Source organism: Magallana gigas, chromosome 2, assembly GCF_963853765.1.
Source record: "Magallana gigas chromosome 2, xbMagGiga1.1, whole genome shotgun sequence".
Taxonomy (NCBI): domain Eukaryota; kingdom Metazoa; phylum Mollusca; class Bivalvia; order Ostreida; family Ostreidae; genus Magallana; species Magallana gigas.
Genome location: NC_088854.1, coordinates 31,106,670 through 31,125,035, shown reverse-complemented (window position 1 = coordinate 31,125,035; position 18,366 = coordinate 31,106,670). Strand labels below are relative to the sequence as shown.

Below are 18,366 nucleotides of genomic sequence, written 5' to 3'. Positions count from 1 at the left end.
CTGAAGATTTTATTATTCAAACAAGATTATTATTTTCTTCCATTTCAACGAAAAAAAACCCACTCAGATAAATACCCAGTTGAATAGTTTCAAACTTCTGTATATTTATTGCACACCTTTTTTAAATGGACCTTTTTTTAAATTTTTAATTATAACTCCTATTCAATTCCCTCCCCGAATCCGTGAAGTCCATTTATGATTTACAATCCGTCTTTCCCGCCATATTTTTATGTTTGACCTATGAACTCGTTGCTACCAGTGACGTTTACAAGCGGCAGCCATATTAGCAGATGGGAATAAACTCGTGTTGTCAACCAAACCTTTTGAAGAAAATAATAGCTTGACCATGGCGGTTCCATTCTCAAATACAAAATTACGGGTTCCAAAAGGCTTTCAAAACATCCTCGAGGGCTTAGCAAGGGAATGTTTGAGAAGTCAGCCCGAAAACATCTATGAATTTGGTGCCAAATATTTCCAACAGCTAATTCAAGTTCGAGAACGTAAGTAAAATCATCACCTACATTAGTCTTACAAGTTACCAAGTAATTTTAAAACTTAGAATATAATATGTTCTTTATCCATTCATTCATACGTCAAAATTTTGAATCAGATATAAGAAACGTACGTACCGATTTTAATTTTTTGGAGGGAGAATGCGAATTTCCTCTAAGATATGTTTAAATATTTTTCAAGAATATGTCCTGTGTTGATTGGAAATACCATAACAATAGCATACATTTTCTTTCAAAAATTACAAATGATTTAAAGTTCACATATATAATGAGATTGATAATATTATCATAGTACTCTATAGCTGTCTCTATCCAATTTAAGTTTCTTCTTCCACCACTTTTTGTTAATACAATGTATTTCAGTAATCACAAATACCTTTGTACCCACTGCCCAAACTAGATTCATCCACTTGACATAAAAAGTCAAGATTTTCTATTGTAAAATATGCCCCCTCTATCGATTTCGGTTTCAATACACAACCAAAAATAGATGGGCCAAATAGACAGTATACTCTACTGGGATATTGCATTGCAAACAGCATGAATAGTACCCAAATGATTATGTTAAAAAATTATGCAAGGTGTACTGTCTCAGAGTACTTCCCAAAAAAGATGTAAACTTTTCCCATCATAAATCTCTGTTAGAAATTTGTTTTTGTTCATGTTTATTTCTCTGGATAAAAATACATGTACTGTAAATGAAGTGTCATTATAGGAATCTTGGATTTATCCCCTTGTATTGCTTTCAGTTGTACTTCTTTTACTGCAGGTAGGCGTATTCACTAAAAATTTAAGGAAAAACTAACCTCGGACAGACTATATAGTATGTAGCTGATACTTGAAAATGATCATATGTATATTACGGTACCTGTAATTGATTTTACAATCTGTCCAAACCTTGGACTCCAAGGTTACCTTTCTATCACTTTGCTGATTTCTTTAATAAACAAACATACCTGTCAGGGAAATAGAATTGAAATCATGCATATATGACCAAAAATAAGATTTTCTCTTTCACAAATTCCCTCTTTAATAGCGGAGAAATTTACAGGAACAAAAAATACATTTCTCAGCAAGATTTATAATGAGAAAATCCATATCATTTATTCATTCAGAATTCTTGGGACTTCTTGCATTATTTTTCAACATTAATAAAAGAGTTCTTTTCGTGTCGTTTGCAATACTAAATCCCTGTAAACTTTAAATATATTCGTGGTTGTGTATTGAAACCTGAAGCAATGGATGTGGCGTATCAAAACAAAAAAAAGCTTTTACTATTTTTGTTCTACAGTGGATGAATGTTGGTTGTGCACAGAGTTAATACTTATATGATATTCGAAATATTTTAAAGCAAAATGTGGTGGAAGAAGAGTACAGAAACCAATATTACCGAAATACTTTATTAATGATACAAATGTAATTGCCATGGTTACTTGTACCACCAGTGATTCAAAGTTAAACTCACTCACTTTATTACAAAATACATGTTTTGTTATTTTAGATTTGTTAATGCTTACCTTTACTAATAAACTGAATAATTTGTAGTACATGTATTATTATATAAAAAGTACTGGTAAGCTTACATACTATTAGAGTTTGTAATGAGTAAATTATACCGGTAATAGCCTATTGTTAGTTTTGATTTTATTCATATTGATTGGATCAGCATTTGAAAGAAATATCGGTATATAAAAAAAAAATTCTCTGTAATGAATTATTGTTTAAACTCTAGAGCCTCAATAGTATGTACTAGTATAATTGTGAATCCACTGTAGAAGTGAGTATTGAGCCATCAGCACTGACAATTTATGTTGTGCATGTAGCTCAATCCCTCATTTACTGATTATATTACAGTAATTACCTAGATGGGAGTAATTGACAGCAGTACTGTTTGTATCACAAAGAGAGACAAATATTGGTCCATCACGGATCAAATTACTGTTTCATGATGATATTGTCACTGCTGTGAACGAAGATTAAAATATAGCCCCATACACACTCACAGAATCATGGACATTTGGGTCTTTTTACATAACTAGTCTGATGCAGCATCAAGTTATTTGTTTTACTCCAGTTAAAAAAAAAATAGGCCCTTAATTTAGTAAGACTTTATTTCTTGACCAGCTGATCTAATATATTTCATTGATTATTATTTTGTCTGATTCAAAAGCGTGTCTTCATTAAATTACCGAAAAATGTAGCCTAAACTCTTAATACCAGTATTAACTCTTTGCTGCTTTATGCAAAAGTCTATCACTTTTAAAACTATCTTCATCAACTGCTTTTATTAAAAAATCTGTATCTATATATGTAAATACATGTTGAAATCTAAAATGAAACAGTCCATACAGCTCAATTGGTATTATCACGAAAGAAAAAGTCCCACCAGTGAACCTAAGGAATTACTTTCTAGGTTTGAATTGGCTGGTTGCAATAATCTTCTGAAAAACATTTGGAAAATAATGAGTACATTAAATTATTTTAATAGTTAATACCATGATTAAAAACATTACAATAGTGCAGTATAGGGACTTGAGGGTTAATGTGGATTTTTATTTTTATATTGATTTTTTTACCTAATAAGCATAAAACTCTGAGTGCAGTGCAGCACGCCTCTCTCTCTCTCTCTCTCTCTCTCTCTCTCTCTCTCTCTCTCTCTCTCTCTCTCTCTCTCTCTCTCTCTCTCTCTCTCTCTCTCTCTGCACTATACACCTAATCTGGTAACCCACACTCAATTGATTATTGTTTTAATGTAATATATCACTTAAATCTGACAAGACTATGATGATTTTATGATAATTTGATTTGAAAAGAATATTCAAAGTTCAGATATTTTTTAATAGAGATTTTTAGGGTGTGGTTATCTGATTTGAAATTGTAAAAATTGTAAAAAAAAAAAAAAAAAAGTTATCAAGACTTTTTTTTCTCAATGATTTGAAACATGTGGTCTGAAACATTTGTCATATATAATGCATTAATTACATTCATTGGTTCGTTGCTGGAAACCCACTGAAATGAGGAAACTTGATTGGTACAAACTTTAATGAAGCTGTTAATGCTATTGATTTTGTTGTGGCAATACCTTTGTGTCAGGTTATTGAAGTAAAAACTGTTTGAAAAACTCTAAATGTTCTCTAGAAGTCATAACAGGCAGAACTGTATTGGAAGTCTATTGATTGGTGCAGAAGTTATAAGTAAAAGGGTACCGATGCATCATTGATGAGACAGGCAGAGATAGGGCAACTGTATAGGGTCTGTGTTGGGGAGAGACCAAGAGCTTCAGTGCATGGGGATCTCATTCAATAGGAGTTGCATGTCTGTTCCTTGTCTGAAATGGAAATAACTGTAGGAGTTGCTGATTAAGAGGGATATATATATTGTAATTCTGCTCTGGAGTGCGATTATTGTATTTCTGAATTTAGGGGAGTTGATCAAGATTAAAGAAAGTGTTTCTTCCCAGCTGAAACAAAAGCCCCATTCAGAAGTTGTCGTCAATGAAGCATTTGTGAAACTTTATGAGTGTGTAAAACATTGTGTGGAGATAGAAAAAAATTTTGGAGCAATTTTAGGACTTAGTGCAAATTTCATTGAATCATGGGGACTAAGTTTTCCAGGATCCGAGAGTTTGTAGGAAAGAAGAGGTCCTCATTTCATAGCATTGCCTCTTGTGCTAGCTCTCCTGCTGATGTACCTGGTAAATAGGAACTAGATGTTTGCATGTCAGCATTGATTACAAGTGTTCCTAAGTTTGTGATGATGGAACAGTGTTCTATTAATCTCTTATCAAGTTATCAATGATATTGATTAAAGCTCTGTAATTATGTATTGATTAAGTAATAATTACAACAGACGGCCCGATCTTGAAACAAACATAACAGCAAGTTTGTGGTGTTACATTGACCTGTAATGCTGAGTATTGTATTACTTATTTGTAGCAGGTTTTTTTGTATGCAACGACATCTGATTTTTTGTTTGTCTTGAAATTGGAAATAATATTTTTTGGACAATTTATTAAAAGAAAGAAAATAACAATGCGGTATATTATAAGTTGTAATATTAAGCATACACATATACTGATGTGTAGTTTCCATTCATTTAATAGATAGCTGATGCGGGGGGAAAGTTACAATATGTGGGCATCTTTGCTTGAAGCTTGTCAATCTATTACCCAATACTGACCCATTCTTTCACTCTATATCTTTTAGAGACTGGCCATGATCCAGCTGTCCATGGGGCACGGTTAGAGGACCGTTTCTACAACAATGACTCGTTCCAGAGCCCCAGTACAGACCCCGGGGATCCCCAGCAACAGGAGGCCGCCCTGAAGATCCAGACGGAGTTCAGGCGCCACCACGCCGAGCAGGAGGTGGAGCACATGAAGGAAGAAGATGCTGCGGTCAAAATACAGTCTGGTTTCCGTGGTTTCCAGGACAGACAGAAAGTCCTTGAAATGAAGTAAGAGGGCTGGGTCTTTTGTTTTTCTTTTCTCGTTAGGTCTTACAAATCTTGAGCAGTATTAATTGTCAAAGAAAATATATAGTTCATTAAGTAGCTACTTAGTTTACTTTAACAGTCTGTCAAGGGATTATAATCATAAATGGTAAATATATCAATATTTTGATGTTTACAAACTCAATGTTAAAGTTGTATTGATTTCAAGTTTTTCAAAGCTATAGACAGCCATTATCAATTTATAATGAGATTTTTTTTTAATCACTGAAGTTCCATAAGTCTTCAGTCTATGATTCTTCAAAACACAATAGATTTACCTTAATGGAATAAAGTCAATATGTTCGTCATGGGACTCAGTGTGCTGTTAAAATAAATGATCGAACCATACCATGAAAGATCAATTCTCTATTCTTTTAAGTTATTTTATCCATGATAAGGAGAGCTCTTGAATCAAATTCAGTTCATGTTAATTTTAGGACTGCATGTAATAAATAACCCAAGAGTGAGATTCACAGATGTTATTGAACTAATTGAAAGAACAAAGTACTGATCTACATATATTTTTTTGTTATTTCAGAGACCCTGAGGCTTATGCCAAACAAAAGGAAGAAGCTGATGAAAGGTTGTCAAAAGGAGGAAGCAGTAAAGACAGCGTGGATATTGATTTGGATGACCCAGAGGTCGCAGAGGCTGCTGTGAAAATCCAGGCAGGGTTCAAAGGTTACAAAGCTCGTAAAGAGGTCAAGGACAAGAAGGTATGTTATGTTCAAGACTTGAGAGTGTGAAAAAATTTGAACACAATGAGATGGCTAATTAGAGAGTGGTGCATGTTTGCCATTGTTTTTTAATCCACTTTAAAAAAAAGTCTGAATTAAATGATATTAAAGAAGTACTAGTACGATGTTCACTGAAACAAAGTACACTGTAAAAATTATTTTTATCCAAGAAGTTTACAATTTTAAATCTCAACAGTACAATTTTTTTTTCTGTTTAAACATGAACAGGCTTTTATGGTAAGTCATTTTGTCAGATGGAAAAACACTGATTTTCAAAGGAGCGTGCTTCTTTTTGTGAAAATAATGAGGATTGGTGCATGCAGTATATTAATGATAGATTAAAAGTGATCATTCTTGTTGTGATGAGATGTGGTTTGGCTTACTAGGACTATTCTTGCTTACAGCTGCTTAATTTTATAATGCTGTTATTTCACCTAAAACGTTATGTGTATCTTTCAGAATAAAAATATTCAGTTTATGGTTTTACTACACAATAGGTTTTTGGTTTAATTGGATAACTTAAATAAGTTATTGAGTTTTATCATCAGAATGAATGCAGGTATATAGTCTAGATTGACAGCTTTACGCATCGAATTTTCCAGAAAGAAAATTTGATATCTTCATATCACTGAAAAGTAGAATAAATCAGAATTCATGAAGTACCTAGATCGATTCCATTCTGAGTCAAAATCTTTGCTGTGAGCGTCTCTTGAGGGTTTGTAACACACTTCCAGTAATGGAAGTTTTCTCCAGGAGCATAATGGTCTTTCTCGACCTCTAGAGGGTCTACATCAGCCACATTCTGGGGTGAATTGATCCAGAGAGTAGAAGAGCCACAGTGTAAACAAACCAATTAATACTGCAATTATGAAGAGTTTTTTTTCAGGTCTAATTTACCTTCCTCTTTGTTCGAGGCCTTTGTTTGTGCAGATCAATTTATTTTAGTGATATGTGTTGGCTGAGTCTCTGACTGCTTCTTTCACATACACAAATTAGTGTCAGTCAAAATACATTTCATTTGGAGAGTTCAAGTTTGTTGAGGATGAGAGAGAAAGAGTTTAGAGAAAGAGTCAGAGAGAGAGAGATAAAGAGAGAGAGAGAGATTGAATTTTCATTTATAATTGATATTTTAACTGTGATTAAAAATTGGGTAGATTTTAATTAATATTTTTTCACTAAGAAATACTTTGTCGATCCCTATCATCCTAACACAGGCAAGCTTACAGGATATAGCAATTGGAGGGGAGACTGATTCAGATATCATCGATATAGATCTGAATGATCCTGAAGTTGAAAAGGCTGCATTCAAAATTCAAGCTGGATTTAGGGGCCACCTTGCTCTTAAAAGTATCAAGTCTGTTCATTCTATTGACTTGAATAAGCCAGACAATGATTAAAGAACAGAATTGGAAAAGCAGAATATGGACAAATTGATCAATCAAATTTTGGATATATTGACTGACAAATTCATTTTCTTATGAACATGTTTTAAGCACGAAAATAAATCTTTAATTTAAAAAGAGACAACTTAGCACTTATACTATTATTGCTATAACAATTGGATAAAGAGACCTTAGAGAAAAGAATTTCTTTGCTTTGAACAACACAATATCAATTTGTTAGGGGAGAAAATGCATCTAGACATCCAATTTACAAGTACAACAAGGCAAGATAATTTAACACTTGAGGATAGCCTTGTCTCAAACTTGATGTGCTAAAGATCCCAATAATGGTACTCACTAATGTGCAATATTCTTTGCAATGATCTTCATTTGGACGCAAAATCAATATAAAACAAAACTAGAAGATTTAAGATAGGGAAAAAGTTGCAGCCCGATGCATGCTTAAATTACAGCTAGAGTGTTCTTGAAACATCAATATAAATGTGAATTGAGTTGGTTGAAGCAAAAAAGAATCTTCCTCCCAAAATATATATCCAGATAGAGTAATGAGCAGGTTCTTCTTGTCAGCAGGGATCAATAGTTTTGCTTAGCTTGGAAATCATGTACTGACAAGATCCGTTAGAATCGCATCAAGGGTTTGGAAGCTTCCAAACTAATTTGCTTATATACCTCTCCTGTGAACCAGAGTCAGAATTTCTGTAATAATTTTTTGTCCTTGGAATTGGATTATATATTCATTTCGGCGGGGAAGTTCCACTTGAATTCAGGTTTGCAGCTTCTTTACAATTTCAAACCAGACAGGTATATTGTTGTTGATTGTTAAAAAAAGATATTGCATACTGTTGGAATCTGTTTTTTGGGTTTGTTTTTAGGGGGGAGGGAGAACTCTGTTTCAGTTGAATTTTGTTCATTTTTTTTTTTTTTTAAAACAGTTTGTTTTGTTAGGTTTTGTAATTATCTTACTTTAATTTAAATGTTGGTTTTATTTGGTAAAAAAAAAAAAAAAAAAAAAAAAAAAAATTATACCAAAATCAGTTTAATCCCTCTACTAACTTTTGCAGTGTAGCAATGATAGATCTCTAATTGAGAATTAGAGGATATGATTAGTTCCTTTCTGTTAGGAGCTAATCATTCAGTAGGGGTCCCCATGAATAGCAACCAAGAGCAATAACACGGTAATGAATTTGATTGAATTAATTAGAATCTAACAGTGTGACGTGTTACTAACTTTCTAGGAAAAGGCCAGCACTGACAGTAAATCAGACTCCCAGTTACCGAGTGAGAAAGAAATGGCAGATGCTGCCACTAAAATTCAGGCAGGGTTCAGGGGTCATAAAACTCGCCAAGACATGAAGGAGAAAAAAGAGAAGGTTTGTCTCTTAAATTTGGCACTCCAGACTTGGTGAAGGAGTAGTGATGTAGATTTATAGGATTTTTCTTTTTTTTTTAAATATATATATACATGTATATAACTGTAGAAAAGAGCACCAAAATATATCGCTTTAGAGCACAATTACTTTAGATTTGTTGGGAATGTAGAATACTGAAATTGGAAAGCTTTAATTAACAAATTAGCTACTAGATTACTTATTTAAACAGCAATGGCTTTTGGAACAGAAAATAACTGTTTTACATACAATTTTATTCTTGATATCCATTTAATCCAATATGCTCAGAATAATTGAAAGAGAATTATAATGTTATACATATTTATAAATTACAATAAAACTTATTGTTTTTACTAAAATTCTTTTAGTTCTCTTAATAACAAGTAACAACTTAGTTTTCATTCATCATTTCTGGAGAGAGTTATTGCTTTTGAGATCTTGAGTACATGTAGTATTTTTCTCAAGTGTTAGTGCATATTTTGATAGATGTAGAGAAAATATTATAAATCTTAAACTAGTAACTTTTTATGGCAGTATCATCTTTTAGTCAGTGTTCTAGCTAACTTTAATCTTTAATCTACTTGCTAGCTTTAACTAATTAACAATTAATTACAAAGTAAATGATATACCCATGCACTTGTGCACCGAATTCTTGTAGTTGTTGTGACTTTGCACCACATTCTTATTAACTTCTACCAAACATACCCCAAGCACCTAGATAATTGCAAAAAGGGGGCAGTTATTTAGAAGTATTTTGTATGTATTCTTGGAATTCAATAGTGCTGATTTATTTTCTGTAAAAAATGTGACTAAGGACTGTCATTCTTCTGAAGCATTGAAGAACATAATGATGCAGAGTTTGTGTCAGTGAAATGACATTTATGGGATAACAATTTTTTTTGGGGGGGGGGGCAGAAATATCAGATATTATTTGATCTTTTAGGACAAGGTACACAAGAAAGACTGAAAGTTTACCATTTAGTAATTAATTGATAAGGAGCCCTTTGTTCAGTTACTAGGGAATGCATAAGAAGTATTGGGATTTTTCATACATGTACCGGTACTGTGATTTTGTTGGTTAATGTTATTATCTAAGATGAATATATGTATAGACACTCTTCAAAGTTTATATGAAATGATACTTGATATGTATCATTACATGTTTTAGTGACTGTACAAAAGAAAATAAAAAAAAACTATGTTTTAAAAAAGTGGAATAGCCATTAAATTTTAATGAAGTCAATGTACCGGTACTCATTTGTAAATTGGTATTAACAAATGATATGATAACTATATGTAATAAAGACTGTGATGAATATTGCTAACAAGTCTAGTAATGGAACTTATAAGTAAAATTATAATAATAGTATATAAACATTAGAAACAAAATATTTTATATTTAATTATCATCAATTTTTTTAAGTCCTCCATTCATTTGTACCTTGTTCTTAAGCATACACTATTTTTCATTTTATAATGTCCATTTTTTTAAATTCATTTTTTTTTTGTTATTTACCAGAAGGATTCTGAGAAATTCTCAGGACTAAAAATAATTAATTTACAGAAAAGTTACAGATCGATGTCTGTGCTCCAGTTTGTAGAAAAGATTCTAATTTAAAAGGAGCTAATGGCATTACCAATATTCATGATTTTAAAGACACTAGTTTTATGAGGTGTTGAAGTTGTTATGGAGAAAGTCTATGTTATAATTAAATTTATCTGTTACCATGCTTCTCAGCATTCTGCAAGCCATTTCAGTCTGTGCATTAAAATTGAAGTTATACAATATCCAACAAACTGATGACATAGTGGATAGTTATTGGAAAATTATCACTTTATTTTGTTCCTAAGTTCATGATTTTTACATAGTCATATTAAATGTCATGCACGTTTTATTCAAGATTTACAATAAGTACAGGAGATGCATCATCATATCTGATAAATGCTTTGCAGGTGCTTATATTTAAAGCATACAATTAATTGACCATGCTCGTTTGATCAAATATCTTCAAATTTAAGGTGGTATGGGACACCTCCATATGGTGACGTATTACCAATTGAAATAAACCATAAAATTAATTTTAATGCCATAAAACTTTTCTTCACGAAATTGTTACCAAACAGGGTGGCACAATTGTTAAAGTGTTAATTATGAATCTGTAAGTCATGAGTTCGAATCCCGCCGGGGTTTTTATAATTTTATCTTTTCGAAATTTTTTTAAACTTATTTTTTGGTCAACTATTGTGAAATGTGAAAATTCTAAAACAGTGAAAGTATTTTGATTTTTTTATTATTGTTTTCTTTTATCCACATTAATATTGAAAGGTGTCCCATATTGAAAGGTGTCCCATACCACCATAAGTTTAAAAAGTCTGCAAATTCATTGATCATGCTCATTTGATCAAATATCTTCAAATTTAAGATTAAAAGATTAAAAGTCTCCAAGAAACCCTTCATTCATAAACCCCATCCTCTTTTCAATATCTTTTCCAAGATACATTTGGAATTATCAGTACTTTGATTTCTAAGAATTTTAAAGAATATTTTGTGTATAAGATTGTTCAAAGGGCTCAATTGATAAGTGACCAGCATTATTGGCTAAAACATCTTTTTAATATCTAGAAAACTACTAACATTGATAAATTTTTTCTCTTTTCAACAAATTAACCAAATCTTTGGGTGATAAATTCTTTTAACACACATTTGTTTAAATATATTTTTTATGAATTTGATTCAATTCTTGACATCAATTAATGCTCATAATGATTTTTCATAATGATTTTTATTTACATAACATTTTAATTTGCTGCAATTAATTTCATTTTTATTTCAAGCTTACTGCAACTTTATTTTAATATATAATAAATATTAACAATCAAATATCAAAGAAAATTTTTTTAAGTTCACTAACCCAGCATTTTTGTAACTACTACAATTAACAGGGGAAAGAGGATATGTTAAGTGAAATAAACAAATCAGAGCTCGAAAATGCTGTTGTTCACATCCAGGCTGGTTTTCGAGGTTACCAGGCTCGAAAAGAGATGAAGCATTTGATGGTTTGTGCATAATGTTTTAGAGCTTAATATATATTCACCTCTGATATTTTTAAATTTAGAATGTAGTTTTTCTCTCTACCAATTTTCTAGAAAACTTTACGTTTGTGGCATTAATTAGCAGTGAAGACTGCTCTTTTAAATCGAAAGCCAGATTCTTCTTTTTTATACTTTTGTATGTTTTTTATAAAATGAAAAATTGCTTTAATTATTGATTTTTGTTCATCTAATTGAGATTAAAAATGCATGTCTAAAAAAGAAAGCTGATAAAATATTTTCCACCTTCAAATGTGTTTCTGTATCCATTTACAGGTGATATACCGTGAATTCTAATCTATCAATACAAATTTCCTCTTCTGCATTCAACTGTGAACTTCTGCATTCAACTGTGAATTTATATGTTCCAAGTTGGGAAATTTTTAGCAGGCTTGCTGTTATAGCTGCCTTTGTTATATATCGAACCAGCTCAAATGTAACACTTTCAACTATCACTACTTCCACTTTTGATTATTCATGCATGCCTTTTGTTTTCAAGTTTTGCATTTCTACTCCTTTCATCTCTCTTATTATGAATTCAGGTCCCAGAAGATAATTGTTTGCTTCACTAGAACTAACACTCATCTTTTCGAGTTGACTCTGATGTGTAATTATGTATGCCTATCATATTTTGTGATTACCATGAGTATAATCCACTGCGCTATAGTTTTGCCAATATGGATATTGCCAGTATCAAATGGCTCAGGGTGTATTCAGGTCTAGTTGGCAGAATAATCTATAATTTATACTCTCTTGCAACTTCAATTTGACTCGCATCTTCCTATTGTTTGGATGATTTTTGTATTATATATGATGCATGTACACGTCATTTCACATTATTACAGATGTGACATGATGATTTGATTGAATTTTGATTCTTTAATATCATAAAACACGTTCAATAATTATGTCATTCACAAGACAAAAGATTGGTTTTGACTCACTGCATGAGAATTTGACAATCAATATTTCGATTAAAGGACTGAGCAACTTATGACCAAAAGCATATACTGAGTATGGGAGAGTTTTTAAAAAAGATTTAAGAAAGCTAAGCTCACTAGATGCATGCATTCAATGCACCTAACAAAATTAAACATAAATCCATTATTTCAATATTTATTATATGCATTTGTGCTCTATTTGGAGAATAATTCACAAAACTCAAAATATTTCACAAACGCTGCATGCACATTTGACGTACTTTAAATGTATGTATGATATCACCTAATAGGCTGTCTAACATTTTTATCTATAATGTGTGTTCTACTATGAATTAACTACAGGATTCACAACCAGCAAAGCAACCTGAAGAGGAAGTAGATATTGACCTCAATGACCCAGATGTAGAACAAGCTGCCCTTAAAATTCAAGCAGGGTTTAAAGGTTACAAGACACGCAAAGAGTTTGAGAGCAAGAAGGTTGGCACAAAAACTAACCCTAAATTATAGTTACTAACAAACCACACATATATTAATCAAAATTATTGCAGAGCAATGGCACCTGAATATCAATGCATGCGCCAGGCTATATATATTATTATTCAATATTTTCTTCTCGGCAATATTTAATGGCAAAGTCAAAAGGCTTTTTTTATTTCACATCTCGATGTTTGATATATTTTTTGAAAAATTGGAATTTTTTAATTCAATTACTTGATTAGCCAGCTTGTGATTTCAATTAAATTTTCTGAGTATATATTTCAGTTGTCATCTTTTTAATGTATTTTTAACCTGCAATGTAAATTGAAGTGCACAAAATGCTAATATGGCTTGCTTAATTAATTTATGTAACCCTTGACCCCTGTGTAGATGGAAAGTTCAGAGGTCATCAATGCTGGCAAAAATGAGGAAGAGGAGGTTGATATAGATCTAAATGATCCTGATGTTGCAAATGCAGCAGTTAAAATTCAGGCTGGATTTAGGGCACACATAAAAGCAAAGAAATCTGACACTGCAAAGGTTTTAACCCCTATTCTAATCTTATTGCATGCCCACGTGAGAATCCAAAATTTGGGGGGAAACCCCAATTTTTTTCTAAAAAAAATAAAAAATTATCCAATTTTCCTTTCTGTCTTTTAATCCTGTACCCTGTTTTCCTCCTATGTCCTACACAGAGCAGTGTCACAAAAGAGAGCAGTCCTGTTGCTGTTGCTGAGCAAGAGTCAGAGGAAGTCATTGATATTGACCTCAATGACCCTGAAGTTGAAAAGGCTGCCCTTAAAATTCAGGCTGGATTTAAAGGCTTTAGAAAAGCTAAAAAAGCAACCACACAGGTTTGAGCCTCTCAACGATTCCCCTCTAGGTGTTACCCCCTTGGTGTTTTCTATGTTAATTGGAATTGCTTGATTTTGATAACAGCTGCATGTACATGTATTAACTTCCAAGATATATAGAAATGTTTAGTTCTATAATACCTATATTTAGTAATTAAATGTTTGTATTTATTTTTCAACACCTATATTTATTTTCAGGGTAGATATAGCATTATATGTTTTTGAACATATTATGGTTGCAAGTGGGATATTTTTCTTCATTTTCAGTTACTAGCTTCCATTTTGTTCTTTTAAAACACAAATCTTTTGTTTATACCTACTACAGTATTTGTATATTTTTGAGTAGCTGTCTTTAATGTACAGTAAAACACAGTTACAGTGAACAAGCATATAATGAATTAAACTTAATGCATTGTAGTTTTTATCAGGTTTAAGATTCACTGTAGAAGCAGAAATATTCATTGAGGATTTAATTTTGTTATTTTCGTTGTCAGTAAAAACAACGAAATTAAGTCCGTGACAAATTTTGAACCTAAGTATTAATAAGTATTAAAGTACAGTAAGGGTTGAAACATGATGCATTCTAGGGATTACAAAATGACGAAATTAAATTCCAATGAAATTGTATTTGATTGAAAAACAATGTAATTTTAACCTGACAAAAATACGTGCTTCTACAGTGAGTACAGTCTCAAAACTGTTCATCCTTGGCTCTTCACTATAAAAGTGTTTAACTGTATATCTGGTTTACCCATTTATCATATAAACTATTCAATTTAAGAAAAATTAAATCAATTTTTGCAGTAATATACACAGAGATAAAGCAAAAGATATGTTCTATAAGAAATATTATTTGATTAAATTTGTTAAAGACAAAAGTAAAAGGCTTATTGAATAGAACATCTTTTCATATGATTAAAATGTTATTTTTTTCTGCAACTTTAGGATCAAACAGATAAAACAGAATCCAAACCTGCAGAGGAAACATCAAGTAAAGCTGCAGATAAAGAAACAGAGGAGGCTGCCCTCAAAATTCAGGCCGGGTTCCGGGGTTATAAGACCAGACAGGAAGTGAAAGAACAGATGGCCAAGGAGGAAAAGAAAGGTGAGGAGCAGGAGGAAGTAGATATTGATTTAAATGATCCCGATGTGGAGCAAGCTGCCCTCAAAATACAGGCAGGGTTCAAAGGTTATCAGGCCAGAAAAGAAATCAAGGACAAAATGAGCAACAACGAGGCCAAAGAGGAGGGTGTTAAGGAAGAGGAGGAGGTAGACATTGATTTAAATGATCCTGAGGTAGAAAAGGCAGCTACTAAAATCCAGGCCGGATTCAAAGGATACAAGACGAGGAAAGAAATGCAGAAGGAGGAGGGAAAATAATCCATTTTGGTTTTTAAAAAAAAACTAACATAATATTATATTCCACTTAACAATTTTTGATATCAGGCATCTTTTTGTTTTTTATAAATTTACTTTTGTAGTTTCTTTTTTTAAGACCCTTTTTAAAGATGAATACTTTGCATGTTTCTTAAGTTGAGATTGAATGCAATTTATACAAACAAAGTTGTACTGTTGTTTTTATAAGATGATGTGTTTTGTGAGAAAGATAATTAATATATTGTTGTTATCCTTTTGTAGCAATATCCTTGTTTCTGTTTGAACTATGGCTATTTGTGAATGTTTTTATTTCTGTTTTGCAGACTGATATGTCTGAAATACAGACCAAGGTGAAGGATTGATGAAATACACACAATGCAAGTTTTCATTATCACTGTGTGTGGGCAATTGATATCATAAAGTTTTGCTGCATTTAACATCCAGCTTTTAGCTTTGTATTTACCCATAGTTGTAAAAAGAAAAGAAAAACCCTTTTACATAGCCAATCAACACGTATATAATATCTGAAATAATTCATCTCACATTTTGGACAACCATTGAAAAAAAAATAAGTCCAATTTTGAAACTTTAATATAGATGTGCAAGATAAATGTTTGAGCAAGTAGTGGTTAAAGAGATATTCATGAACATCACAACTTCTGTATGTCACATTTTGCTTTCCACAATAGATTGTTTACTTTAACACTCAAAACAGAAGTGATCTCTTGGGTAGTGGCTGAAGTTTTATCATGACATACTTTTTTTTGGTGTGTGTGGTGTGTTTGCAATACTTTTGGGTCTTTGGTGAAATCTGTTTGATGCATCATGATCAAATACAAAGTAGTTGCTATATAAGTTAATGATCTATATACATCTGTGTTATGATCTTATAAAAAAAAAATCATTCAGTTTAATATTCTATAAATATTGTTGATAGATTTTTGTTAATTTTATTAATTACAACTTTTACTCCAGGTTAATTTGTGGTCTTCAGGCAGGAACAAGGAGATTCATCAAATGTGATTATTTCTAGAACAGAGGACCTCAATGTGTCATTGCATTCCTGTTTATCTGTTTATTGCTGTTTATATATCTATATGTATGAACTTGTTTTTTGTTCATTCTTCAGTTGCCGAATTCCAAGAGTAACATTTACATGTATATAATTGATTTAGATGAACTATTGTATGAAATTTTGTACTTCAGATGGTAAAAACATCTATGCATAGAACACAGTGTTTGTCTTATTTTGGTACAATGTACCAGTATTTGAAGCACCATTTGTCACAAACCCCTCTGTCAGAGAAGGAGAAATGGGTTTCCTATAAGTACAGGCCAAAAATAAATGCTACAGGTACTGGTTCTAGTAAATTTTTTGATAGAGTGGAGCTCACATTTGCATGTATTGCTTCCTACGTTAATGTTTATCCTGAATATCACTGAATTTGGTTAAAAAGTTTAAATCGGCACATATATGTTGTTTTCTTCCATCAAGGGTTTACGAATGCTCATCTCCCATCTGGAGAGAGAGAGGAGGGGATCACATACCCTTGGCTTACAAGTTACACCCTGATCATCCTCATTTAACAACACATAACATTTAACAAATAGCATATGTTAGAATCGTTTCTATTTATTTCAAATTTCAGTAATGTACTCAACTGCAATTTTAAATTACATATCAATTTCTTGTACATTTTTTTTTGAAATTGTTGACTGCTGTGGTACCAGACCTCTTTCTTATACAGACTGAGCTTTCTAATCAAATTGTGCAGTTAGTTTTAATTCATATCAATTAGTACAATGAATGATGTTATTAAGAGACATATGCATTTTAATTTAAGATGCACTATTTACATCTGTCAAAATGGTATCACTATACAATCATAAAACATAATGTACAATTATCACAAGACTGTACATTTTCTATAAACTTTCATACAAAAATTCAGATGGTTAGAAAGAAGGAAACTTTGTGAAAACATTTGCATAATATATAAATTGAACAACACGAATGTAAAGATGATCGATATTATAAAAAGAGTATGATTATAAATCGTTTGATAGAGATATTACCTCTTGTATAAAATAATGATATGGAAAAATAAAATCATTTGCCCTTATTATAACATTCTTGAATAAAATTTCAAAAATAAAGAGACAGACTTTCAAAATGCATACAAAATCTATTGCCAGTGGGAATTTATATAGCTGCTATATAGAATTGCTGCCTTTTAATTTTAATTACACGATATTTAAAATTGTACTTTGATTGTAAATACAAAAGAGAATTCAAAAGTGTAAATCTGGAAATATATAAGGAATAAGAATAATTCATTCACTAAGTGATATATATAAGAATTATAATAATCTTCATCACACTCTTACATCCAAATACAAAGCAAGTAAGTGTTAAACAAATAAACAACAAGTATTGTATGGGAATGATGCTCGGTTGCGCTTCTTTAAATTTGAACACTTATAAAAACATTTGTACAACATCTCGCATTCAAACATAAGATATTTTACCAACCTGATTCATTATACAACCCATTTCTGAATCATTGTCCGCTTATGTCCAATACCTTTAATTTCCTTTATTTACTAGCGAGCTGTATGAGAGTGCAATTTTATACTGCATGGCTTTACTATTTATACACTATGACCACGTGACTTAAAATCAATTCGAACACTTTGCCAAAAATAACTGTGATGAACTGCATTATGACGTGTCATGTCATGGCTCAGAATTCGTATAGCTTTGTCCATTGGCCGTGGTTAGCGAGAATGCAAAAGATACATGAACTAAAAACTGTAGATATATACAATGTATATATGTTTATACCACCTGACTTATTTGCAATCGTCATTTAGAAGACAAAACATTTTAAAACTTAAATGATGTACAAATATACAATATGTCTAGAAAATACAACAGAAAATATCAATAGACTATATTATTTATTACCACATGCAAAAATGAGTTTCGCGTTGCAACTTTTAACTCGGGGGTTGGGATGAGATTGAGATTTGCATTACAGTTGTTGTTTAAGAGGGTGTCATCTTTTGGAGTTTTTTTTTAATTAAACGAGATCT

General features: G+C 31.6%; 1 protein-coding gene across 11 annotated transcripts; it reads left to right on the top strand.

Moving 5' to 3' along the window:
- The first annotated feature begins 249 nt into the window (after positions 1–249).
- LOC105317850 (enolase-phosphatase E1) lies at positions 250–16,501 on the top strand. Of its 11 annotated transcripts, none has more exons than XM_066076123.1 (11): positions 250–500; positions 4,718–4,967; positions 5,542–5,719; positions 8,379–8,513; positions 11,475–11,588; positions 12,905–13,039; positions 13,430–13,579; positions 13,735–13,893; positions 14,839–14,998; positions 15,594–15,620; positions 16,246–16,501. In XM_066076123.1, the coding sequence occupies exons 1-10, from the start codon at positions 347–349 to the stop codon at positions 15,596–15,598; spliced, it is 1,440 nt and encodes a 479-aa protein (XP_065932195.1). In that variant the 5' UTR covers positions 250–346; the 3' UTR covers positions 15,599–15,620; positions 16,246–16,501. The 11 variants fall into 11 exon arrangements, with proteins under 11 accessions (XP_065932195.1, XP_065932196.1, XP_065932197.1 ...); XM_066076124.1 differs by having other exon boundaries at positions 15,594–15,647; XM_066076125.1 differs by lacking the exon at positions 15,594–15,620.
- Positions 16,502–18,366: the final 1,865 nt, after the last annotated feature.